The sequence below is a fragment of the Drosophila subpulchrella genome, chromosome 3R (assembly GCF_014743375.2).
Source record: "Drosophila subpulchrella strain 33 F10 #4 breed RU33 chromosome 3R, RU_Dsub_v1.1 Primary Assembly, whole genome shotgun sequence".
Lineage (NCBI taxonomy): Eukaryota > Metazoa > Arthropoda > Insecta > Diptera > Drosophilidae > Drosophila > Drosophila subpulchrella.
Window position 1 is genome coordinate 15587693 of NC_050609.1, and position 27467 is coordinate 15615159.

At 42.0% G+C, this 27467-nt stretch overlaps 1 protein-coding gene across 5 annotated transcripts in view; it reads left to right on the forward strand.

Annotated features, from left to right (window-relative positions):
- Positions 1-27460, forward strand: part of LOC119553866 (protein tincar) — a 67647-nt gene extending 40187 nt beyond the window's left edge. For 2 of the 5 annotated variants that reach the window (XM_037864531.1, XM_037864539.1), the window contains 7 exons: positions 4046-4765; positions 5223-5338; positions 10637-10871; positions 18176-20014; positions 20998-21484; positions 22909-23659; positions 24755-25621. In XM_037864531.1, coding sequence (XP_037720459.1) covers positions 4441-4765; positions 5223-5338; positions 10637-10871; positions 18176-20014; positions 20998-21484; positions 22909-23659; positions 24755-25621 — 4620 coding nt within the window. In that variant the 5' untranslated portion in view covers positions 4046-4440. Of the gene's footprint in view, positions 1-4045; positions 4766-5222; positions 5339-10636; positions 10872-18175; positions 20015-20997; positions 21485-22908; positions 23660-24636 lie in introns of those variants that run through there. The other 3 variants (XM_037864522.1, XM_037864547.1, XM_037864556.1) reach the window with 3 other exon arrangements.
- Positions 27461-27467: the final 7 nt, after the last annotated feature.

The following is a 27467-nucleotide window of genomic DNA, read 5'->3' on the forward strand; positions in this document are numbered from 1 at the left end:
TTGCTCAAGGAAAGAAGCTGCAGTCAGAAAAAGTTTACTTAAAGTTGGGGGAACTAATGATCAAAAAAAAAAAAAGATTAACATTTTTTTTACAACTTTCTTAAATTTGATTTAATGCAGCTTTCTGTGTACTATCCCAATTTTTTCTTCAATTATCTGTATTTTTTCCACAATTTATGTTCCCAGTGTGCCCACATTTGTCATGCTTTTCGTAACAAAACCAACCGAAGAAAGCGAGTCTCCATTGTGTTTGATTTTGAAAAGAGAAAATAAAGAACTAGAGAGTAAATGATGCGGCGAGGAAAATGCAACATTTTCATTTATGCAAAATGGCAAAAAGCAGAAACGCCATCCCAATGGTATGGCTTAAATAAATATATAAGCATCAGGGAAATTGCACAAAGATGAAAATTGCGAATGTTTTTCTTTGTCCAGCTCTTCAGCAATGACCGTTCGTTCATTGGGCCATTAAAGGAAAAGCAGGAAAGTGGGAGTGGAAAATGCAGAAGGGGCTGTTCAGTTACTCAGAAAACGAGACAAATGAAGCAGAAGTGGAAGAAAAAGCTGCTTGCCCATATAAATTAGCCGGAGTGGCCCACTTGAGCATGCCAAAGGCAATGTGTGAGTCTGGAATTCGAGGGGGCGGAAAAAACTTGAGGGGTAAAATGAGTTAAGGGGGTTCTGTGGGGTGCCAAGTACCATTTAGCATATTTTGTTGTACTTCTCCCTCTGGTTTTTGGGGGCGCAACGCTCAAGTGAACCGGAGTCTGCGCCTTTAGAGCTGGAAAATAAGAAAACCCCAAAGACTGAGTCATCCGGAGTATGTGAAAGTGGAGAAGAAAGTATGAAAGACGGAGGGAACTGTGCTAACCAAATAAATGCAGTTGAGTGAAGTTTTTAATTTGCATTAACAGCAGGCGGGGGAGTAAAATAAAAAGGAAAGGGGAGCCACGCTATCTTTTTCTGCTGCCAGAGCAAAACATTTTAATTTTACGCCGGAACACACAAAGGAAATGCCAGGGACAAACACACATGCACTGGGAGAAAATCAAGATCATTTTGTGATAATAAAAATATTTTTCAAATATTTAATTTGCTTAAAATCATAAAAATAAAAGAGAAATAAAATATAATATAAGTAGGCGCTTTTAAAATAAATGTAATTATTGGGGAAATACTTCTAACTTCAAAAATCTCACTTAAAAAAAAAGGTTTTTTCTGATAGAAGTTTTTTAAATTCTTTTAAAGAATTTAAAATTGTATGGCAATTTGTTTTCTGTGTACTCACACACCTCTTGGCGCCCATAAAGTGGCTGTTTCATCTGCGTAAAAGTCGTGCGAACGCGACAAATTGCCCCAAGGACAGGGGCAAAGTTCTTGGTCTATCTCCTCGACTGGCTCCCGAAAACAACGCCACCCACCCACCATAACAACCACCCCAAAAACCCAACCACCCACTTTGTCCCCTCCCCATTCTGCTGCACCGCCAAAAGACAAAGGAAAATGCCCCAAAGGAGGCCACTGAAGAAAATAGCTGGAGCGGGAAAAAGAAATGTAAACATCTGCATTTATGACTTTTGCGGCAGGCTAATCTGATGTTGAGTATGTCAAAACAGGAAGGAGGAAGGAACTCCAGGGAGTGGCAGGATGGGTTGCCTTTGCCTTGGGTGCCCATTAACCACCCCCCTTTTCTTCGTGGGGGGGGGGAGGGCCACATGGCTCCCAGGAACCCACAACAAACATGAAACAGGACTCCTGGCTGCCGAGCCGAGTGAAGATTGTAATTAACATAAAATTAATATCAACATGAGGCTGTGGCAAACGGAACAGGACTTACAGGATCATGGCCGACACTGTTTGGATTGCAGCTGGATTTTGTGTGACTTAGGTAGCAGATTGTGGGCAAACATCGGGTGTATTAGGTTTCAAGGATAGAACTCCCATTGCGCCTGTACAGCTTAAACCAGAATTTGTATAACATTGGTAAATAATATTAAAACGAAGGGAAATTACCTTTATAATATGTGATTTAATTTCCAATTGATTTATAACCTCTCTTACAGATAGAAATTCAATTATAACACTATAATCTACCCAGTGCAATTGTGTTAAATTAAAATCAAATTGTCAAATGATTTATAACCTCTCTATCATAGATACTATCTATGAGATAGTATTTCAAAGTTGTCACTTTTGGTATATACTTACAATTACCAGGCTTGCTGCAGATGGTCAACTGATATTCAGAGTTTACTGCCATTTCGCTGTCGCTTGGGCCATTGACATTACGCTGTTCACAACGGCCATTATCAATTAAATCGGGTCAATTACTGGGCAGCGAGAAGAACGCGGATAAAGGCACATTCCCGCCCATTTGTTAACTGTGTTGTTGCAACACGTTTAATTACAAACAACGTCGACGCGAACAAATTGCAAACATTTTATTATTTTTGCATGGCAAACAGAGGCGGCAAAGGGAAGGAAGGCCAAGGAACTGCGTTTCCCATTTCCCATTTCCCATTACCCGTTTCCCTTTACCCATTTCCCTTTTGGCCAACTCGCGGTTGTGTTGAACAAAACGCAAAATTTGCTGAAAGGCGGCATAAATGTTAACGGTTCTACACATGTTAGATTCAACTGCAACACGCAAAGCTGCAAATAGTTTACCTGCCCCGCAGTCAGGGAGCTGAAGTCAATGCACTGAAAAAAATGTAAAAAAAATGCAACAGAAATTAGCAATAATTAAACTCCTAACTTAAGATAACGTATAATATATTGAAGAATATCTGATTAAATATTAAAAATTTCTTAAAGGACCTTAGGTATAAAGATATAGGGATGCATTACAAAAAACGATTTAGAAAATATTAAAATATCATTAATTCATATAGTGTTTTTAATAACCAATTTAAGACTGACTCAACCTGAAAAACGAATGATTATCTTACATATAGAAGACATTTGGTTATTTAATTATTACAACGATTTTAAATCTATCTTAATTTGAAATCGATTTTCTTTGGACTCGTACATTTTTTTAAGTGCCCTTTTGGCCTATAATTATGCTGCTTCCGATGTGGCAGAATACCAGGCGCGACGCATTAAACAAGGGCCCAGACAAAGGAGGCTTTTCTCTAGAGGATCGGTCTCTGTCTCGCCCATTCCCCAGCTGGATCCCCATCCCAATCCCCATTCCCCCCGACGCATTTGTCTGTCTGGCAGCGGGGTTTGCCTTAATTATGCGACAGCCAACAGTGCGAGCAGCAGCAACATGCTGCATGCTACATGCTACATGCAACACCCAGCAGCAATAGCCACACCAATGTGCAACTTGCAACACCCAACGCCCAAAAGCAGCAACTCTCATGTGCCAAATTGGTTTACAGACACCATACTGCCTGCAATTTCTCCACCATTTCCCCCAGCGGATTGATTTATAGTTTTAACTCCCTTCATCCCTCTTCGGCCATTTTGGGAGTTGTAATCTTATTTAAATTGTTGCCAATTTGAACGTGTCCATTTGGCCGTGGGCCAAAGTGGCAAAAACAACAGCAAACCCGTAGGTGACTAATTAAAATACGGCTCGGATTTGCGCTCGACGATTAATTATTTATGGTTTAAGTGGGTTTTAAAAATGTCATGCATTTTTAAAGCGCTTTGCTGATTGATAATTGTCTGCCTAATTACATAATCGAATGGGTAATTAAAAAGTATAATTACAATAAAATTGCGGGAGATTTATTTGGTTATTTCACTATTCGATTAAGAACTTAGTTATTTTCAATCAATATACAGGAACTTATTGGTGCCAATTTAATTTGTACATATATTGGAGTTGAAAGAGTTTTGAAAATATTTTATATTATTGAGAATTCACACTAACATGCAATCGATTTGGCTTTTAAATCAAGAAAATGTCATTAACCTGCGAGTGAAGCGCAAATTAACATTTAAATTTCCAAGCTATTTATTTCGGGCAATCATTTATTGGATTTGTTCTTGCCACAACTAAATTTCACATTTATTTTCCTCTCTGTCATTGCAGACACAGCAAATCAGTGTCAATCAAGCTGTGGGAAAGCGACACGAATTTCCACAAATATGCGCCGGCAAATAGAATCGTCGGACGCTATAATGAGCCATATCAGCGAACAAACATTATCCACGCCGCCAGCCACTGGAATGGGAAATGGCCAAAACAATGAGCAGCAGCATCATCATCATCATCATCATCAGCAGCACTTGAGTAAATAGAAAATCAGTGTTCAGAATCAATACAAAATCAATATAAATAGTGCGGGACGATAGACAGAAATTGATTGTCAACATTATTCGCTGTCGCTGTCGCGCAGAGCGATAAAAACCCGAGTAGCAGCGGCAACAAAAGCCAAAGCCATCGGGGCATTGAAAGCCAAACAAAGCCCAAGTTCCCCAGCGAGTATGGGTGGCAAGCACCAGGGATCCGGGGCAGGAGGAGGACTCTCCTCAGGCGGAGGAGGCGGAGGGAGCCTCAACTCCAGTCTGTGCAACTCGGTGATGACGAGCGCCACCACGGCCAGCAGCAGTCTCACCCAGCAGCAGCAGCAGCTGCAAGCCAAGTACATCAAGTCGAAGCGCCACCAGAGCCGCTACACCAGCCTCCAGCATTCCGGCCCCGATTCCGGCAGCTATCTGCACCTCAACTCGCTCTGGTCCATCTGGTATGGAGTGCTGCTCACCCTGTTCCAGGGCTACTTGGCCATGCACGGGGCCTACAGGTTCCTGGGTAAGTTGAAGTAGTGATTTCCCGGAGAAACATTATTATTTTCAGCTTTATTAAGTAGTAGAATAGATGAGTCGGTAACCATAAGATTAAAAAGTCTTCAGCATTTTATATTACTTAGTTATACCTAACAAGCTGGTACTTTTCTTGAATTTGCCTTTTTCATTATCAATTTAACATTATGCAATAGTACAAAGTATTCGTTTAAACTTACCAGTAAATATCCTAATTTATCCTGGCAATTCTTTTCTGTATGCTTTTTTAAATAGTTATTTTTTAAAAGGATTTTTTATTTATGACCGTAACAAAATTTAAAATATTTGTTAATTAAAAATTATTGTTTCATAGGATGGCTGTGAAACTAACTATAAAGCATTATGTCAGCTACAAAAAATATTAATTAATCGAATTGTCAAGTTCCATCTCTTCTTAATTTAATTATATATTTTTTACCCTACAGGCTGCTCCCTGATACCCTGGAAAATCGAGCCCGTGGCCGAGCTGAATCTGCAGATTGTGCTCTCTGGCGTGGTGTTCATCCTGCTGCCGGTCTTTTTCACTTCGGCGGTGTTCAAGGTGAGTGGTTGGCTGTTGTGGTGGTCGCTTTGTCCAATGGGCTTTTAACCAGGATCATGGTCCTGCAATAATTAACTGTATGCGAAAGAGTCCTTTATCTGCGTGTGTGTGTGGGGTTGCACTCAATAATTAAATTTTTTGTTGTCCCTGCCGCTGCAGTGGCTCCATTTTACTGCTCTTTGTGTTTGTGTGAATTATTTTTAGTGGCATTATTCACGTTATTAAATTTATTTGCAAACAAAAACAAGAGGTCGCAGGACCAGGAGGAGCATACGCTCTGGGTCCTTTTCATAGGATCCGCAAAATGGCAGACAACACACAGACGCACACATGCACTCGGTGCCTTTCCAAACACACACACACACACACACGTTAAGAACATTTTATTGGTGTGTCCTGTGAGTTTGTGCTATACTTTATCCCTCCACCCCTTGCCCAGTGTCTCTGTTTTTATCAGCATAATAAATGCAATTATGGTTTTCCCCTTTCGATTTCCCTCTGGCCAAGCCACAAGTTTAGTTCCAATACCTCGCATATAGTTGGTTTGTATTTTATTTATCATCTATTTATAAAAGAGTAAGGCTGACGATGATGGCGAAAGCTCGATAGAAAAATACAATCACCGACAAACTGCATTTACTCCACCACCTTTTACTCTTTCACTCCTTGCCTCGGGTAAAAGCCACTTAAAATGAAAGACATATATGAAGAGGGGCACAGAAAAGGAGATAAATGGCGTCTGCACTGGAAAAAAAGATAACCTTTATAGAAAATACGGTTCTTCATTAAAAATTTGTTAAAAAACATATTTTTGTTTATGGAGGATTATTACTAATTACTAATGCTTACCAATGTGGACATCAGTTATAAGCAATCAGTTAAAAAAATTAAGAAAACATTTGCTTGCTGTAGCTTTAGAAGTTTGGGATCTTGAAATTATAAGGGGATCTTTATATATATAGAATAATATTTAGAAATAATAAAAGGTTCCCATTTATGTTTAAATTGAATTTTGTAGCTTGCTAAAGTTCTATTTAATTTGTAGTATTTTCCAAAGTGTGCTTTTCCTGCCACTTTTGGCTTGGTCTGCTGATGCGAGTTCTGCTGTGGTGGCTGTCATTCCAGGTCTGTTTTTACACCCACTTCCTCTGAAAGTTTTCACAAATAATTGGCTTGTTTTTAAAACAAGCGAAATGAAAGGAAGCTGCCGGAATCTGGACAGGGAGACTGGGAGTTTGGGAGTGGTGATGGTGATGGTGATGGGATGGGCTCCAGTTTATGGCCCGCCACAGACTGTCCATTTGCTGTGACAGCAGACTGACCATAGATCCTATCACAGGATGTCTGCCAGCTGCAAGCGGCGTCACTTGTCCTCCACTATCCCCCACTCCCTTTGAGTCCCGAACGGATAATTCCATTAAGTATGGAACGTACCGCTTCAGAAAGAGTTGATTATATTATTCTGGTAGCAAGGGTAATGGTTTGGTAACGGAAATAGTGCTGGGCTAGACTTTTGGGCTTAAAATAAATGTTTATTGGGTTTTGTTAGAAATTCTTGTAGGCCAGGCGTATAAATGTCTGGAACTGTGTAAGTCAACAGTTCCTTTATATATTGTATATAACACTCTGAAATAACTGTTTAAAGACTTTTAATTTAATTGTCAAAAAATAAGTCTGATGGGAACTCTTAAGGACTTAGTATTTAAGAAGTTGTGAAGTTTTGAATATAAAGCATTCCCATCCGCATATGATTTTTAAGCCACATTCAATCAGTGCGAATTTTTAGAGAGCAGCTTAAAATTGTCTAAAATATATAGAATTTGACTTTATTTTTATTTCGTTTGCCAAAGCGGAAATAAAAATTCCACCTCAAAGCTCTCCAATTTTCCATTGATTTACGAATTAATATTCATGGCTCTGGCAGAAAAATCTGTGCGTTGGCTTTTCGACACTACAAAAGAGTATACAAATTGTATGCAAATATTTCTTTTTACCGCCGCCAGACGACCGCAAAAAGGGGCAGTGGCAGCATCAACAGTACGAACAACATCATTGGGAGCAGTCAAAAAATGCTGGCAAAAGCTGCCTATCAGTCAGCGGCCAGACAGAGGGCGATGAAAGCCGAGGAAATGGCGGGGAAATGGGGGAAATTCGGGGGAAAAACTACCGAGAGAACCGAAAACCGCCAACGAGCTGAATGACAAAGGGAGCTGAAAAACACAGACAGTCGGGGGGAAAGGGAATGGTCCTCATCACACGTCGCCGAACGTTTAATAAAAGGCAGCAGCAACATCAACAGCAACGACAACGAACAGAAATTGGTTGCAAACTAAAATCCCAACATTGACCATTGAGGCGTGGCTATCAGGACTTTGGCAGGGACCAGGAACCAGGAACCAGGACTACCGAAATCAGGACGAGCAACAGAAACAGAACAGTACAGGACCAGAAGTTCATAGTTTTGCTTAGCTCTTTTTTGTTTTTACTATGCCAGCAGACCACCAGAGCAGTCACAATTACGTCCAACTCCTAGGGGTACGAGTATGTGTCGAGCGATAAGGCTTGCGGCAATTGGAAAGTGGGAAAAGCGATGGAAAGTGGGAAAAGCGGTGGCAAGCGGGCAAAAGCGCAGGGGCTGGCAAACTGTCACAGCCATAACAACGAGATGCGAAAACTTTGCGACTTTCATATTTGCACAGCATTCGAAATTAAACGAATGAAACGACGGGGTGACAGAATAAGCCGCACTCCATATGCGGCAAGTGCCCCTAACGAAATGGCTGACCAACATCAGGGGAGTTACCCCAAGCGAAGAACTCTTCAATGCCGGAAAACTTTGGAACATATGGGGGTTATGGCTAATGTTTATTGGGATGGTTATCTTTGTATAATTAAAGCAGGGTGTCTTAAAACCGAACCCGTTGGTTATTATAAGTATATTTGAAAATCGAATTCAACTGACAAATATTTTCTTGAAATTATAAATAACCAGATCCTTTCTATGCCGAAAAACTTAAGAAAACTTAACTTAAGGAAGCTAAGGCTTATTTTTTTTGGATGATTTCCCATGATTATAAAGCCAGGATTCCTTAATACCATTAATTACCATTGGTTATTATAAGGATGATTTTCCCTTGTTTTATTAAGCCAGAATTCCTTAATTTCATTCCCTATATCATTAGTTACCATTGGTTATAATAACCATGTATGAAAATTGAATTCAATGGAATATTATTTTCTTAAGATTTATAATAATCAGAAATCAGAAAAAATAATCAAATATCGATTATAATAAATATAATATTTTCTGAAAATCTAAAACTTACAGAAATACTATCCAGGTCTCAAATGAATCTTAACTTATTTTAAGAACAGTTAGTTAAAGTTTTGAAGTTTCTGGGAGTCTTCTGTTGTTATAATTGATGACTTCCCATTATAACATTCTTAGGTTTAGCTTGCAAATTCAAATTTTCTTTTAAACCTGCAATTAAAATGAATTGCCAGCTCAAGACATAATGGGATCTGTGAGGCTTTTTTAAGTCTAAGACGTTAATGAACGGCTACACACAGTGACATGATTTAGAGTTGAAGGAGCCGCGAAATGTTGGCACATTTAAATGTATTATCCGCCCGGCACTCAGCTTCTAGCCCATTTTACCCCACCCTGGTTGCACTTGGAATGCACTTCGCTTTTTCACAAATTGCAATCATTGTTGCCCGAAACGAGACGAAACCAAAACCAAACCAAACCAAACCAAACGAAACAAAACCGAAACCGGAGCGCAGGAAAACAAAGTGAACGAGTCGGGTTCCATTTTGTGCTCCTGGTGTTCTTGCCTCAGATCCTTATTCGGATTCTGATTCAGATCCAGCTCCTTCATCATGCTGATGTCTGCTTGTTTTTAATTTAAAAGCCCGACAGCTCGCATTTATTTATATATATGTATGCACGTGATTTTAATGCTCTTTTCTTTTTTCCCCCAGCTTTTACTGAAATAAATGTGGTGGGAGCGTGAGAATATATAGTATATGTTTATATATGGGAAATAATAGATGCATGTATATTGCATGGGTTCGCGCACATAAATATTTCATTTCGCCATTTGTCACGTGCAACGTTTCCTTTATTTTGTTGCTGTTGTTCATGCGCCAACGCGTCGTATGCGCAATGCTTTGGTTTCTCTCACTCTGTCGCTCAAATCGCGATGTGTTCGCATTTTGAGGGCATAAAAAATGCATTAAAACACACACACAACAAGCCAAAAGCACTTTTTGTCTGGATTTTTTTTTTTTTTGCTGCTCTACACATGTTCAATTGAAGTTTTCTCACAGTTTTAGCTGTTTTTATTTGCACATGACATACATATTTTTTATTAATTGCCCCCGGGAATCCCCTGGGATGAGTACAGTTGGAATGGTGTGCGGTCAACCAAGGATATCGTCCTGACAGTCCCTCTGGTCGGCCAATTATGGAAAGCCGAGTAATTTATTCAGTGATTCCTAGAAACGCAACCAAAGAAAATGCTATATAGTTTTTTAGAGTAACAGGCATAAATTATATGTGTGATTTTAGGAAATTAAATTATCAATTTGCATGGTTTAGGAATGATTATTATTTCTGTTATTAATAAAAAAAATAACGGAGTGAAAAAGCAAGCCATTCGTTTAAAAAATTGTTACTTTTTCCATTCAAATTTTTCCCTTTTTACTTTTTTTCACTTTGTATTTATTTACATGACAAAGCAAAATCAATGAATGAAAAGTTGTTAAACATGAATCTATTTAAAGTTTAATGGGGCTTAAAATCCGTTAAACCTTAAATAATATAAACCTCTATGATTTTTTTTAAATGCCAATTAAATTTAATTTTTAGTCGACTTAAAGCTTTTCTTTAAATCTTCTTAGCTTTTGGCAAGTTCTATTGTTTGTTTTCAACGTATTGTTTTCAGCAGCTACGATGTTTGCTGGCATTTCAGTTTGATTAAATAATTCCACCGCATATTTGGGAAAATTAAATTGCATATGCATGCACATTTGGCAGGAAGTTGAGTGAGTCTTGGGAAATTTTCAATTTCCGCCCGTGAGGCAGAAGCGAAAGCGAGGTCGAATCAATAAGGCAGTCATTGCCAGGTCCTTGGTTCTGCTTAAGTAAATCCACCTGAGCTGGAAGATCATTTGCATACGTGAACTATATTTCCCTCGACCTCCTTTCCAACCCACTGAATCAGTTGGGAACTCGGTTATATATGTATATTTCATTTTAATAATGGTGAATTTTGTGTGTGGACTACTCGACAGGTTGGCAACTTGGCAAACGACGGCATTAAATTGGCCACCGGTGCCAGGGAAAGGCGCTGCACCCTTTCGCCGCACGATGGCCTGGAGGAGGAGTCGCGGGGCGGAACCCTGCGAGCCCTCTGGACCCACGGCGGACCCACGGCGGCCTTCGTCCACATCCTGATTGCCCTCTGCCTGCTGCTGCCGCGGCTGCTGCTCGAGGCTCGCATCATCGAGAACGGATTGCTGCCAAAAGGTGAGCTTAATTAACCAAAAGCATCGCACATTGCACACACTGAATGGGCGAAATCAGAAGCGGAAGGCGCTCATAAGTATGCACCAGAAGCGATGCAGGAAGCGGACGCCATGTTGCTTTATTTGCAGGTGTGCACTTCCGGTTCCTGAATTTCAGCCATGAAAAGCGTAATTCGTTCTATATTTTCATTTTTATTTCTTTCAAAAATGATTATCACTTTTATGAGTTAAGAATTATCTCGATCAAAGTTTTGTTTTCAATTTGGAATCAATTTATTTCCTATACCTCTCAGTCAGAATCACACTACTAAACACTCTATTTTTATATGCACTTCAGGTTCCTGCCTTTCATTCATGGACCACGTAGTTTTTTCTATATTTTCATAATTAATTCTTTAAAAAATGATTATCAAAGGTGGTCTGTAAATTGAGTTGTATACATAAAGAAATATCTTGATCAAAGTCTTGTTTCCCACTATGAATCATTTTATTCCCATACCCATTATTCTTCACCAGTATCAAACTGCAGAGCACTCTATTTTTTATGATTTTTCATTTAAAGTTTATGGTGTTTTCAAAACAATTTGAAAACGGTTTCCAAAAGCGTACTCAAACTTTCGGTACCCAGGAGTCACTTTATGGCAATTTTTTATTGCCTGTCGATTATGCACTTCCTGCGGAAAAGGAAATCCTGGGGGGCGGGTAGGAGAATAACCCGCGCACTTTGTTGCCAAGCACGAATTGCATTTATCCCCACTTTCATTGTTGTCAAGCATACGCCACGTTGTACATTGTCATATTGATGGTGCGATGACACTGCCGCCGTCGCTGATGACAACTATTAAAATGAACATGAGTGCATGCTGATGTTTCCCGGCCTGCCGAAATGGGCGTCGGTGTGGGCGGGGCTTAAATCAATCATAATTTCCATTGTCCATGCAATCAATTCACAATTGCGTTTGCCATTCCGTGTTTTAATTCAATTTATTGTCCTTAAAACGAACTGCAATTGGCTGCACTACCCATTCGGCACTCGGGGGGGTAGAAAATCAGAGCAGGCCAATTTAAATTCGTTGCCATATGTGTGGGCCATGGGCAAACGGTTTAACCAAGAAGTTTAGTAGTAGGATGCTCTGAAGGACGCTTAACAAAGTGAACTTGGGGGAATATCCGGGGGCAGGTCCAACAAAAAAAATTCCAAGGAACGGCAGCTTCAAAGGCAATCGCTGGGGAAATCTGCTGGCCAAACATCTACAGTGTGTATACATATGTATATATCTTTGTATGGTGGCATGCACCAGCGCTCGGCAAACAAAAACACAAACGAATGAGCGAGCATACAGGCTAACAACCGCAGGAGTAAACACCAGCCACACACACACACACACTCGTACACCGAAAACAGGACGAGTAAAAGGACGAGTAAGGGGTGGTAACAGGTTGACAGGAAGGAGAAAGGCACCCATTATGGCCAGCAATAAGCCATGTTAATAACAAGGCAGCAGCAACGGCAACGGCAACGGCAGCAGAAGCCAGCCAAGCGACCCAAAACTGTGCAAATGTTGGCCAACTGTGAGCAGGACACCAGTCGAATGAGTCCTGGGCCACATCGACAGGCCTCTGTTTGCATATCATCCCAGGACCAGGAGCAGGAGCAGCATCAGGAGCAGGTCCAGGAGCTCCTCATGCACTGTTTGCCCCTCTGTGTACGGTTGAATCTCACATGAGGCCGTCGTCGCACAGCACAGTAAACTAATTCCACAGTTAATGACAGGCCGGTAAAAGTAATCGCGGGGAACTTACCAAAGGTTGGGTCCCAGAGAATAAAGATGCCGCATAACAAAAATCTAGAAATACTTACCTAATAATTTAAAATATTAAGTTAAATTACGTTTTTTAAAATAGTCTTAAAGTCTGGCAACCTTATTTTATACCTACTTTCAGTTTTTACTGATAGACTAATTTTAAATGTTGTTTTTACATTTGAATTATAGTTGAAGGTTAGCGAAAAAGACCTTTCCATTTTTTTAAAGTAACCGTACGCACACAATTCAGCAGTTTAATGTTGTGTATTGTACACTGTTCGTGTGGCGGGAGGCTTATTGGGATTAAATTAAAATTAAACAAATCTTTAACAACCTATGTACATTACAAAATTTATAGTTATAACCACTTACTATAAATCGGTTAATCCTGTATTTTAACTTTCTAAGCCGCTTTACAAAGTACGCATACCCTTTTGAGCCAAAACTTTCTCTAAATGGCCACGAATGGATGGCTGGAAATGCAGCAGCGAGGGCGAAATAAAAACGCGACGGTTGAAACAATGATGGAAAGCTATTGCAGTAGAATCGGCAGGCAAATCAAAATTTACTACACTTAAAGTGGCTACGAGTCGAAGTCCCCGGCCAGCAGTTGGTCCGGAATTGTTGGCCGGTTTATTGAACTACTGGGAGCTGGGGAACAGAAGTGAATCAGTGGATGGGAAACGTGGCATGGGAAAGAAGAAACAATGGCATCCATCCACATCGACGGTCCATCGTTTCCACGCGGACTAAATTAAAAATGTGGCAGCGATGGGTTGGACTGGCATCATAAAAACCATGACGGGATGGGTTTAAATCCTCGCTGACTGACTCACTGACTGACTGACTGACTTGCATGCTGGGTCCCTATGTGATTTTTCAATTAATTTCGTTGTCGTCGCTTTTTTTGCTCTCCTTGTTTTTTCCTGGTTCGATGCCACAAAGTCGATCTCTTGTCGCTGACAGCCATTCAATAGCGGTCGATCCATGCAATCCATGTACTGCGGGTGGGCGGGAAATTGTTTTTCCACCCTCTCTTAAATTAGAAAATCATTGGCACAAATAAAATGTGCAGTCAGAGCTAAAGTTGTACTTGGCCAAAGGGCGGTGCGGAAAATCGAGGGGTCAAGGGGCCAGCTGGTCAAGCTAAGTGCAACGCCTTGTCTCGCGACTTCTTTTCGCCATTTTCACGCTCGACTGACTGGCTGGCTTTTCTCCATTTTCTCCCTTTTCCATTTTCCCCCTCCCTTTCCTTTTGGCCCCTGCAATTTGTCAACGCCTCTGACATCCTTAAAGACTTAAGCTGGCCAAGATTGGCCTGTCGGCCCGGCTGATGATGATGCGCTTATGCCTGTAAGTTGGAGAATTATGATTCTCAGCCAGCAATTAGAAAATTGCTGCATTTTCCCGATTGACAGCCAATGATTGGAAAGGGGCGCATAAAACTAATAAGTGGGTGGGCTCAGAACTTTTGTATTAACATAAAACAGGGACCACAGAGAGATGAAGCAATTAGGCGGACGAAAATAATAAAAAAATGCTTTTAAAAGTTTCGACCAACTCGCATAAAAAAGCTGCAGGGGGAAAAGCCATCAAAGGAGTGGAAAATAAGGCCACAAATGCATTTCATGATTATGTTTCATTAAATTCAGCAAGAACTTTAACGACTTTTGAGAAATTACGTATACGCAGTGTTCGCTTTGGAAGCTGTAAATTATGCCCTAATGAAGAACTTATAAATGTAAGCTGGCGAAGATAGAACAATAAAAAAGATAATGCTAAAGAGAATAGTTAAATATTTTGGATAATTAAGACTTCCCCAAGTCATAACCACTATTTAATAGAACTGTGCAAACACAACTGAGCTAAAGATTTTTCCAAGTTTTAATAATCTCTTCTCTACTTACCCACTGACCCATCAAACTGCCCCATTTACATATCAAAGTAAAAGAAAACTTATTAAAATATTATAATAAAAAAGTTATCAACGACCTGCAGCTGTTGTTGGCAGTAAGAAAAAAGAATCAGGAAAAAGTTAGGTGTTCAAGGGAAGAGTGCCAGGAAGGAAGTGGTCACAATTCCTTAATTAATTTCATTAATAGATGACACCAAAATCACTTCGAAGGACAATTTTATGGCGAAATCACTTATACGCCATCCTGCATTCATAAATAATTAATGCAGACATCTCTGGCGAAAAACAAATGAAAATTCTGATGAGAATGGGGCAGGGGACTCTGGATGGTTAGCAGTAGGCCCCAGTCCAGCGCCATATTGAGCGCATAAAAGGCTGCTAAACAGGCTCGCTCAGATTACCAGTGGGCTAGTGGATGGGTGGGGGTTGTGTGGATAGGGTGTACAAGTGGGTGGCTTTCTCGACGGGGCTCCGGAAGTGGCTCAAGACATTGGCCCCGGACTGTCCGTTGATGGTGAGAAGGAGGAACAGCAGCGGTTAAAATAATATGCCAGCAACCTGAACTGCAATATTACAAAAAAGTTGTTATCTTAACTCTGAATAAAATAAGTTATGGTGTTTCTTTTTACTTTTTCTTTAAATTAGAAAATATTATCTACTCCAATTATTTACACAAATTTTTTTTTTTTAAAGAAGGGGGACTTCTAAAATATGGAAGTAATATACAAAATTCATACATACTACCATTTTATGTATGAGTTTTCAAATCTTAAAACATATTTTTTAACTTAAGAAGGGGGACTTCTAAAATATGGAAGTAATATACAAAATTCATACATACTACCATTTTATGTATGAGTTTTCAAACCTTAAAACATATTTTTTTTTTTTTTAAGTTAAATAATATGTTTTAAGGTTTGAAAACTCATACATAAAATGGTAGTATGTATGAATTTTGTATATTACTTCCATATTTTCAGCTTTATAAAATAAATCTATTCAGCAAGTCGAAATTGAAGCAAGTTTCGTAGGAACTTAAGCAAAAGTGTTTGCCCTTTATAAATGCAACGCAGCTATTCTTCTGACCGCAATTGTAGATTGGCTTAGCTTCCAGCCGAGAACTTATCATTATTCATGCTAAAGACTTAACGAGCGCGAGTTTGAGCTGCAGGAAGGGCCGGCGATTGGGATGAGGCGGCGGATTCTGGGCTCCGGGTTCTGTGCTCTGGATCCTGGGATAATGTGGGCCCGTCTTATCGCAACTATTACCGCAGCGGGAAGTCCCCGCCACCGGTGGGCGTGGCCGGAGTTGGATTTGCGCATTTTCATTACTCTTATCCCCAAAGCTCCGGCATCTCTCGTTCTCGTTGGTGTTATTGTCATTGGCATAATCAAGAGGGAGGATGGGTGGTTGGGTGGTCTTGGGGTGCCTTGGGTGGCTAAAACGGGAGGCCTCCGGGTTAATCTTGAGATTTTCGGTGTTGTCGGTTTTACGAGCCACTTGCCAGCATCGTCTTTGGCCATTACAACAACGACAACGGCAGCAACGACATATTATTATGGCAGCCATTGTTGTAATCCCGCCTCGGTTCGTGTTTCTTGGTTTTCGGAGCTGCCTTCGTCTTTCAGATCTTTCGGGCCATTGTCTTTAATATTTGCCCAGCAATTCTCATTTCGGCGGCTTTCTTTTATCTCTAACCGCCCGCTGGGTAAATGTCCTTAAAGCAACTCGACTAATAAATTATTTTATGAAAGTGTTAACTTGGCAAATTTCCGTTTCTTTTCTTGCCGCTCCATTATTAACTGGGCCATTTCTGTAGGTAGTATACGTGTATGCCATGGGCGAAATCATATAAAGTAAACTAATTAGATAGCTTTCGGGAATCTTAGGAAAGCTCAGCACCGTCTTAACTGGGGAACGCAAACAAATTTGTGACTCCAAGGCGGGCTTATATGGTATTAGGGGAAAAGTATTTAGGCTGTACCGGGAATTTCTCCTGGCGGAAAAGTTACCTGTTTGGACACCAAGGGGATTATTTCCTGACCGATTGCCTTTCAAAGAACTTGTTTATTGTTTTGTATCTAACTCCCTCAAAACAATGACTATGTCGAAATTTTGTTGATGTTTCCAAATCAGCCCAAAGTTTAAAGTAACAACAATAGTTTAATATACAAATGTCTACAGAAGTTGATATCTAAGGAAAATTAAATTAAGATGTACTACCTAAATTCTTTTCTTTAGCAACTTTCTATAGTTCGTGTAAAAATATAAAAAGACTGTTAATAATTACATCCAAATAAATTAATTTATTACCAGTAATCATACATAGAGATACATATTCTAGTACAGTGCTCTTCAATTGAGAACATTTGTTCTTAAAAAACGTGTAAGTATATTTTGGTATAAATGTTCTCAATACTAGAACGATATGGTGAAAACAGAAAAGATATGTGCGTTTTTTAAAGTTTCTTTATAAGTATACACTGACTAATAGCTTATTTGTTGAGATATACAATGTAAATACCGCCAATTCCACGAGCAAAGTTAAAACATTTTCAACATCAAAAATGTCGTTCTACTCTTAAGAACATTTTCAACTGAGACGAGAACGTCAGAATTTTCGCTGTGTATGCATGCTTAAAGGAGTTCCTAGGCCTCACAAAACTAAGCATTGTTCCCCTTAAAGTTCCTTGAAAAGGACTCACAACGGAGAACTGTGTTTATCTCTTCGCCTGATTGGTTTACAGACTCCACTGGTTAGGAGCACAACTGAGGAACAGGTTGTCTTGCCAACGCCTGGGGAGAATACCTAGTTCTTGGCTCACTCCAATAAATCGCAGAGCCCAGACTTGACCGTAATAAACATGAATATTAAGCTCGTTCGCCGAGCAAGAGTTAGGCCAGTGTAAAGTTGTAATCAGTTCTGAAAATTCAGGAATGTAGTTACACACAGCTGATAGCATCAGCATATCGGGTGATAAGTGGGGGGCGAACCTACATATGTTTCCTAATTAGACCTCGGAAACTGACCAAGCATAGTGCCTAATGCTGGAATTGTGTGCATTGTTTTCCCATTTGGCCAGAATCGAAGGGAAATGGAATCCATTGGGGGCCGGGGGATACCTACTAGTGTGCTCCTTTTTTGCCATTTTCGACCAGGCCAATACGGCGCAGTTTTCCCCATTGTCTGGGCATTCCAATTCTTTTCGCCATCGATTGGGCTTGGTTTTAGCCCAGCTCTGATTGGTATTCATTGAGATTCCGGCTAAAGGAAATTCCACCCCCTTTGCCAGCCCTTCTGATAACCTACAGGGCGTGGATTATAGAAGTCCTGCAAGTATCGATGCCTCATTTAATTAACGATTGAGGGGGGAGACAGGAAGCTCCTGCTCATTAGACAAGCTCATGTTTATGTACGGAGTATGTGCGTTTGTCCTTAACAGGTGCTTACCATGTAATCCTGCGTGATGTATTCCAATTAGATGCGAAAGCAACTTGCCAGCTCTTCCCGAGTTCAAAGCAATTAATTCCATATACTTGAGCAGCCATCAATCTCACTCGCTCTCTCTGACTTTCTATTGCAGAGCAAATTTGGGCCACTGAATTGGACTTTGTTGTGATCAATCGACGCAATTTGATGGCCATGTCGGTGGTGGGGGCCACACCCTTACCCAGGCATCACCAGAATCAGCAGCAGCAGCAGCACCACCACCAGGAGCACAGTCGTCTCAACCTCACCGCAAACAGTTTGGAACAGGACGAGGAGGACTACTTCAACGATACCATGTTCACGGCCATCCGAGGAGTTCCGGCCGGGGGCAATAACAATTTGTTCGACCTGCGACCCGATAAGGCCAATGGCAGAAAGGCGGCCAAGACGACGGCAACAACGAAGACGAGGACGAGGACAACAACCACTACCACTACCATTTCCCAACTGGATGCGGGCAAGGGCCAGTACTTTGAAGTGCCCGATTTAATTAATCAAGATATTGACGAAGAGGAGCGTCAGGAACTCGAGGAGGCAATGCGGGGGGAGGATGCTGATGGAGATGGTGATGAGGAGGGAACCGTCATCATGCCGGATTTTGATGAGTTGCCGCCAAGAACCGCAGTTGGCACGACAACCACAGCCTCCTCTGCCGAAGCCGGCAAGTTGAATGTGGAAAATTGGCAAAAGCTGGGAACTCTGGGCAAAGAGACCACAACAAGCAGCTCTAGTACAACACCCTCTACAACCACCACAACCAGGACGACATCAACAACAACCACCACAGCTGCCACAACCACCGAGAGTACTAGCAGCACCACCATAAAACCTGTTGATATAATAACAACAAGCAGGCAACCACATCACCATCATGGAAAACCACGCAAACACCACAAACATCACAACAAACAGAGGCTACAACAGCAGCAGCAGCAGCAGCAACCTAGACGCCACCACGTGGCCTCCCATGAGCAGGCGATCCTCGAGAGCTTTTCGCCGGAGGAGGAGACCACCACCAGGGATAGCAGTATCCATAGAGTGCGACCTGAAGTCCTCCCTGAGTTACCCATTCCCTCCACGCCCGTTTCCGCCTCCAATTCCAAGATCATTGCCATTAAACCCAAGAACCAGAAACGCAGGATTTCCAAGAGGGCAGCTGGAGTGGAAATCGAACCGGAATACTTGCTCAACGATGCCAATATAAATTCCAGTGAATTTGTGGCCAAATCCAATGAGGAGGAACCGGAGGAGAGTGAGGATTTCGAGCTGGAGGATGGTGATTTTCAGGCAGTGCCCGCCTTGACCCCAGCACCTCCAGGTTCGGCAGCAAGTGGTCCGAAAGCTGGGCAGGACTACGTCCGGTTGGATGGCTTTGCCGGAATGCTGCAGCTCTTCTTTGGCATCGATAAGCCCATCGATGTGGCCATTTTCTCTCAGCCTCCCAGTGCCGAGTTTGTGAATCTACTGTGTGCCCTATTGGTGTGGTCAGTTCGCTATCCGGCTGTCTTTTGGAACACCTCGAAGGCTTTTGCCTGCGTCTTTAGCCTCCAGATGGTGGTGGCTGCTTTGGACATTATCCTGGGATATGTGGGTGTCTCCAATCTGTACAAGCTGCAGATCTACGCCGAGGCCATGCCAGTCCATCAGCCGGGGCTCATCCTAAATGCCGTGGTCACCCTGGCCCTGTACCTTTTGGCCACCGCCTTGGTGGTGGCCTCCTCGATGGTCATGTACTTGTATGGACATGGTCGACTGGCCACTCGGATGCGGGACCGCTCCATCATCACCCTGAAGAGCCACCAGACCTGGATCTATTTCGCCCACTGTGCCTCCTTGTGCTTCGTTTTGGCCCTGGCGGTGGTGAAGGCCCCGCTGCTCAACGATCTCAGTGCCACCTACAAGAACAACCTGCACTGCCCCACCTTCCTGGCGGGTGAGTAAAAAATGTTATCAAGGGGTTATTTGCTTTAAAATAAAATGAATAGAAATCAATCCACAAAAAAAGATCCAATTTTAATGCACATATGATAAGGGATTACTGGCTTTATTTTAGAAATCATGGTACCCTAGACAAATGTCCATAGCTTAATATTTTAAAAGCACATATAATTAATAAACATAGTTCAGTGATCATTGATATGAATTACCAAACCTTTCAGGAAGTTTTATATAACCGTAGACGTACACAGCTCTAATTGGTTATTTATTTCACAGTAAAAATTTAAGAATTCTTAAGATCTTTACTCAGATTTAAAACAAAATTAATTAGTTTTTTAGGGTTTATAGGGTTGGTTTTAGGGTTAGGTACATATGAAACAGCTATCAAAAGAGTTAAGATTATTAAACACATCCTATCACATTATATCTTAATTAAACAATACTAGATTACGAATAATACCTTCAGCAGTTCAATTTGATCTTTAAATAAGATATACAAATACTTCGGAAATGGCATTTCAATACCAATTTAAAGTGATAAATTCAGATGAAGAGGTTTGAAAATGCAAATAGTAGAGGGAACGTGATACAAGTCCGTGCAGTGCCTAATTCCCCATTTGATTAAGTGTCTTGAATCTGCATAATTGGATGGTCGGGGAGCGCCTTGAATTCGGTCTGAGGTATGTTTTGTGGTCTAAGCCAATTAGCGGGCTTGTTTGGACTTTGGATGGGCGATTGGCTGTGCGATTGGTTGAACGTTAATCGCCGGATAGGTAGATAGATATAAAGATAGATAGACAGATGGGTTGAGAACCCACCGATGAGACAAAGGCGAGGGTATTGAGTGTCACTCGAGGCGAGACAATCGAACTGCAGAGTCGGTCCAATTAAGCTGTCATACGCCTGAGCGTATTACGTTTTCACCTGTTTCCACACTGTAGTGACCTCTGACCTTTTCCCTCTTTTTCGCTTTTGCAGCTCTTGTTGGAGTGACGCACCTGCTGCTGTGGATTGTCATCTGGCTGTGCTTGACCATCAAGCGTCGCTGGCACTTTAAGCTGCCGCCATTGGACAGCACTTATGGCGGATTGCTGGGAAAGGCCAGTGCCCAGCCGCTCCTGATGTCCAGCGGTCAAAGGACGGGGAGCAACTCGAGCAGCAGCGGCTGCAACTCCACCAGCACCACGGTGAATGGGGGCGACTCCAAGCCGGACATGATGAGCACGGCCACCAGCACGGAACTGGGCATGGGCATGGGCATGGGAATGGGAATGGGAATGGGTGGGGGCATGGGCATCAATGGCGGCATGGGCGGAACGGGCATGGGCCTGGCCGCCCAGGAGGACATCTATTGGCCCAAACTGACGCCCAGCTCGCCCAAGCTGAAGGTCACCTTCAACGAAGTTACGAGTACGTCTGATGATGTCCTACTAATTGGTGACCAAGAACAAACTGATGGCAAGCGGTAAAAAATCGTTTTTTAGCTACCAACAACCAAACAAAAAGCATTACGGGTTCGAAGCTCCGTATTTTGTCCGTTCTTCTTAACTCTAACCATAGCAACTAGTTTCATTTAGTTCCTCACACGTACACACACATACACTGCACCAAACGAAAAAAATTAATAAAAAAAAAAAGAATTCAATCACCCATAAAACTCCACACCCAGCACCAATTTTCAGGAATTTCATGTGATTTTGTGTTTTTCTGTTTACCTAGACTACTGCTAATTAATTCATTTTGTACTTTATTGGTGTGTTTCCTTTGCACGTTCCATTTGGGGAAAGAACGAAACATTATTGAAAACTAATTGCCCAACACTAGTCATTAGTGCAGCGTTTTGCCACACTTAATTTTCCCCACATTTACCAGCACTTCCATCTTCAGTTCCGATTCGTGCGTGCTTCTGACATTCGCCATTTTATATAACCAATTTTGTGTTTTGTGTTTAGTTTAAGCATTTGTTTGTCCACTAAAACGATTGTTCAATTTAAACATAACAAAACGATTTATCCATTTATATATATATCTATATAGAGAGACATGTATGTATAGAGGATGAAGGATAATGATGAGAAACTATTTTGTTCCGCTTGTCGCCTGTTTTTAAAAACGATTCTTTTTATTTTACTTTCCAATTGTTTGATTTACTAGAACTTAATTACTACTAACTCTAGCTAATTGAGTGTGGGCCAATTGAATTTCAATTAACAATTACTACTAAAAACAAAGCGCTCGCAGATTTTGTGTTGTTGTTGTTGTCGATGTCGCCGTGTTGTTGTTCTTGTCCTTGGTAATTTGTTTAACTAACCGGAAAACCATTGAACTAACACAGACAATGTTTGAACAATTTCAGGGGAAGAGAACGAACTTTAGAAATTTTTGAAAATGCTTTAAGGGTTCAGATGCCCATTTTGTTAACCTTAATGAGAGACAATTAAATTTTACACCTGATTTTGGAGCAAACAATTTTACTTAAATTGGTTATGATAAATGCTTCGTAATGCTACATCTTTTGAACGTTTATAAATAATATTATTGATCAAGTTTTTCACTTTATTTTAATTGTATAAAAAAGAGTCACCCGGATAAACCAATCTATTTCGATTTCTATATCTAAGTATCTTCTATAAAAATGTGAATGATTTACTTAACTGTGATAATATACACTTAGAACTCTAAATTCAGACACAAACATATCGTTTGTTTTTTAAAAATTCCTTAAAAATAAGGGTAACCCAGATGGGCTAATACTATCCAATTTCTAGCTCTGAGTTCGTTCTGTTTCCTGATTGTCCTGACAGGCCTGAAAGCAACCAACACAGGGCGACATTTTAATGTGATGTTATAACACCCACTGACCAGACCCATATCCATATCCCCCTTTAGCCATACGAGCCGTGGAGCCTCGATATGTTTTGCCAGTGCTGCGGGGGAAGCTGACGACGGCGAGTACGCGACACTAAGGGCGGCCACCGCCGGAGCCGTCGTGGGCATCACCATGGGCAGCATAAAGAGGGGCGTCAGCAACACCTCGGTGGGGGTCAGCCTGCTCCATCTCTCGGAGTACGATGAACTTCCTCCGCCGCCGCCGCTGACCAACAACCATCATCTTCAGCAGCAGCAGCAGCGGCAGGCCCAATCCTTTGCCCATGGACATCCCCACGACTATGCCAACCTCAGCGGATTGGGTGGCATCAGCGACGACAACATCTCCGAGGAGGGCAAGCTGCTGGCCTGTGTGCGCGACGACAGCATCACCTACGCCTCCACCAGGGATCTGGAGCCGCCCCAGCCGTCGGCACAGGCACAGGCCCAGGCACCTCCACCCCCTCCGCCGCTGCCCATGAAGGGGGCCCCCGTGCCACAGCCACCAGCGGTACTGCCCCATTCCACCGGCATCTACGGGCGGGCCCCTCAAGCCATGCCCGAGATGATGCAGTTGTCGCCCGAGCGCCATCACAATCCACTTCAGCATTCTCTGCAGCATCCACAGCAGCATCCTCTCCAGCAGAAGCAGCAGCACCAGCAGCCACAGCCGCCACCACCGCATCCTCTCCAGCAACAGAGCAATCCGCACCAGCATCTAGTCAGCCCCTTAGCTCCGGTCACGGTCGCAGTTCACACCAACGAAGCGCATGTAAGTGGAGGAATGGGTATCTATATATAAGTATAAGGGTATATCTTAGAGTTAGATGATTTTGCTCAGTCAAGGGTATTACAAAAAATCAATAAAAGCAAAAATATCATATTTTTAGGTAGTTTAGATTTACTTTATAATATATTTTCGGTTTGCCTTCTGGGATTATCATTCATAATGTACATATGTGCCATCTTAAATTAGGAGCTAACATTTTTATAGAAAGGTCCATGCTTGATTTCTCAATGTCATTTTAAGGTTCTAGTTTGTTATTTGTCATAAAAAGTTAGCATGAGGTTAAATTGTTTTAATAAACAAAATTGTTTTCCCAATGTGATGTTTATTTACTAAACTTACGTTTAAAAATAGTAAAACATGAGTATAAAAAGAGTATAAACTCAATTCTTCCGAAACCACAATTTAACCTTATATCAAAGGCTAACATGACATTGAGAAATTGTATTGTGTAAAGCTTTTGGTTCCTCATGACTTCAAGAATCAACTATGTATGTTGATTTCTATAGATGACCTCTTGGATGTTGCACCCAAATTCCCAGTCACAATAAAATGAATTCCCAGACTTTTGGGTGCACCCACAGCTAGGGTATTTCCCCTACAGCATAGAGCGTAGTGCCCAGTGCATGGTGAATAATTTTGTGTTCTTGCTTGTGATTTGCATGTGGGATTGCAGGGGGGGGGCGATGCGTCGTCATGTAGGGGCGTGTAGCATGTCACGCCCCTGGAGCAGCAGAGGCAGCAGCCGGAGATTTATGTTTGCTGTTATGAGACAGCATAAATCAGTGCCAGGGCCACAGACAGGGCGACATGGATTGTGGGATGGGGGGATCTGGAATGGGGATTGGTCTCGGGGACACCAGCGACAGAAACCCTGTCCGAATTAGTGCTCCAGTTTGATGGATGGGTCGAGGTTTCGAGACAGTTTCCCCGAATTGATTTGGTTTCATTTTCACTTGCAGACGGGGCCACGATGAAGCAGAGCCCCTACTGTCACCTCCTAGACTCACTCATTATCCCCACTGTTCCTGGACCACTTTCACTTACCCCCTGCTATCTTTGATTCTGCCCCTTTCCCAGATCGCCTCCAGTTCCACACCCCGCTGCCTGCGCCGCGCCGATTCGGGGGTTCCCAACGAGGCGTTGACGCCCCGCAGCGACACCACCTCCACCACCGAGAGCACCAACACCACCTCGCCGCCGGAGCGCGCCCCCTCCGAGTCCTCCAGCGGCGTCCATTCGGGTGAGGAGCGTGAACTGGAGGTCATCATACGGCCGCGGGCCAACAGCAAGCCACCGCCACGCCCCCCACAGCCGCCCATTCAGGAGGAGCCCTACGGTCGGTGCACCAACATGCGCATGTCCAGCTTCAATGCGGATCCCTCGGCAATATCCTCGTCCTCCGCCTCCTCCTCGTCGACGGTGGTCATCAACAGTGCCACGCTGCCGCTGCAGCGTTCGGTGCCGGAGCAGAAGTTCGACTATACGGCTCACTGTAGCACGATGCCACTGCCGGTGGGCTGCCACAGCCAGCAGCTCGCCGGGAGCGGTGGTGGCTATGCCTCCACCTCGGCCATGACCAGTTCCATGGGTCCAGCATCGCAGGTATCCAGCTTCATGACGCCCAATAACAACAGCAGCAGCAGCAGCAGCAGCATGCACTATGCCAATGCCTCGGTGGCCCTGGGAAATGGCCAACAGACGCCGCACACCACGCTGCCCAATGGAGTGCGCTACTCCAATCCGCACTTCCTGCGCCGCCTGCCGCACGTGACCAAGGCCGCGGAGTCGCCCTACGGACACCTGGGCTACGGAGCCGGGCATCATGCCTTCGCCAAGCTGCCACTTGAGACGCATCCCACCATTCCAGAGGATCGCGATTCGGCCAACTACTCGATGGCCTCCGACCAGGATTGCGGTCTATATGTTACGGCCCAACTGCACTAGGCTAGCCAGGGATCCATCTACTATACTATGAACTTAGAATTGTTGCAAAACGCCTTGCAATCCATGTAAAATCCCTTAAAAACGTTATAACCTAAGTTGAATTCTGATTGCTTTACGACAGTGGTCAACAGCTGCATAGGTATTTCCTATACCGCGGGCCGCCTGCTCTACGGCATTATAGACGAACATATTCAAAGAAATTTTAGGAGACTAACATATGTTGTAGTGCAATCGGAGCACAGAACCATAGCATTACCCATTATTATCCATAAAGCCCTAATTTAGCCTCTCGGTTTTTGTACAGCTCCGACCCCCAGAGACGCCATACCAAATCCACTAATCTTCCAAGGATCAGCTGGTAACCCAATCCAAAACTATTCTCCATTTGCTTTGCCTTGACGATGATCCACTCAAGTATGTAGCGCTAACTGCCACCCAGATGACCCACGAAAAAAATAAGAAAAACTGAACCTAAAACTATATCTATATCTATACTACACCTACATCTACGGCTAAATCTAAATCTAAATATATATTTATATTTATACATGCTATGCTCGTATACAATGTGTAAGATAATAAGCTAATCGTGTTTAAGTAATCAATGTAAACTAATGTTTATCATATCATATATGAATGAATATCTATAGCTAAGTGTAAGAGCCCCATAAATATTAATCTGAAAGGAATAAAATATCATAGCTCGATCATGTGCAAGCACTCAAAGTATTTTCCCCTAAGCAATTTCTCTTATCGAAGCAAAAAAAAAAAAAGAAATATGAAATGGACAAAAGGCATACGAATTTAAGCTGCAATTCTATGGTTTTTATTGTAAGGATAAACTGTAAAGTGGTAAATCGTAATTTTATGGCACTAACTAGCCCAAAACGTTATGCTTCAGCTAGTCGGCATAGATGATAGACACCCAGCAAGGCTTTGGCATATGTATTTTCTATGGTCTCTCAACGCTTATCGTTTAAGATGAATGTAAAATGTAATGTAACAAAGCGACAATATGAATATTATCTAATGTATGATACAAACGAATACTATCCACGGCCCCATACATATCTCACACGCACAAGACTTTCGACCTTAACCTACTGCACGCTGGAATGTCCTTTCCACCAACACACCCGCTTATAAGATTTCTTTTTTTGTACCCCGCGTAAATGTAGTTAAATGTACTTTTATTTTGAATCGGAACCCGTTTGAATCCAACTATAAAAGAAAAAAAAACTCTGAGGACGGTAGTTCCGAACCCCTTTTTGTAGAGCATTCAGTTAACCGGTCGTATTTATTTTCGTTATAAAGACTGATTAGTAATATAATACCTACATTTTGAAATGCACATCCATCAAAGAACTTTAAAAAGTAAAGATCCGAAGTCAGCTTGAGAAATTCATAGCATTGATACGATAGTGGATAGGCCATAAATATAGTTTAGCATGTCGTCATTAACTTGGTTCCTTTGTGAAACGCACTAAACTAAACGAGATATCAACAGTTAAGAAAGAAAACTTTTGTAACATAATTTCAAATTAATTAAAGAATTATTCAAACAAAATATCCAAAAGAAATACTAAGTATGCCCCAAAAGAGAATTACAGATACTTGATTTAGTAACCTGGGTCACAATTTTTTTGCGCAAGCGGGCAAAACTTGTAAATGAACGTAAGGTTAAACCCAGTATCCGATATGGCGCATGCATCCAAAAACATTTATATTTAATAATATAAATCAATGAATGTTTAAATTATTTATATATACAATATACGGATTAAATGGTTTATCAATGGTAAATAAAGAAATACCACCGCTTTATGTAAAACCCCAAAACTGTGCA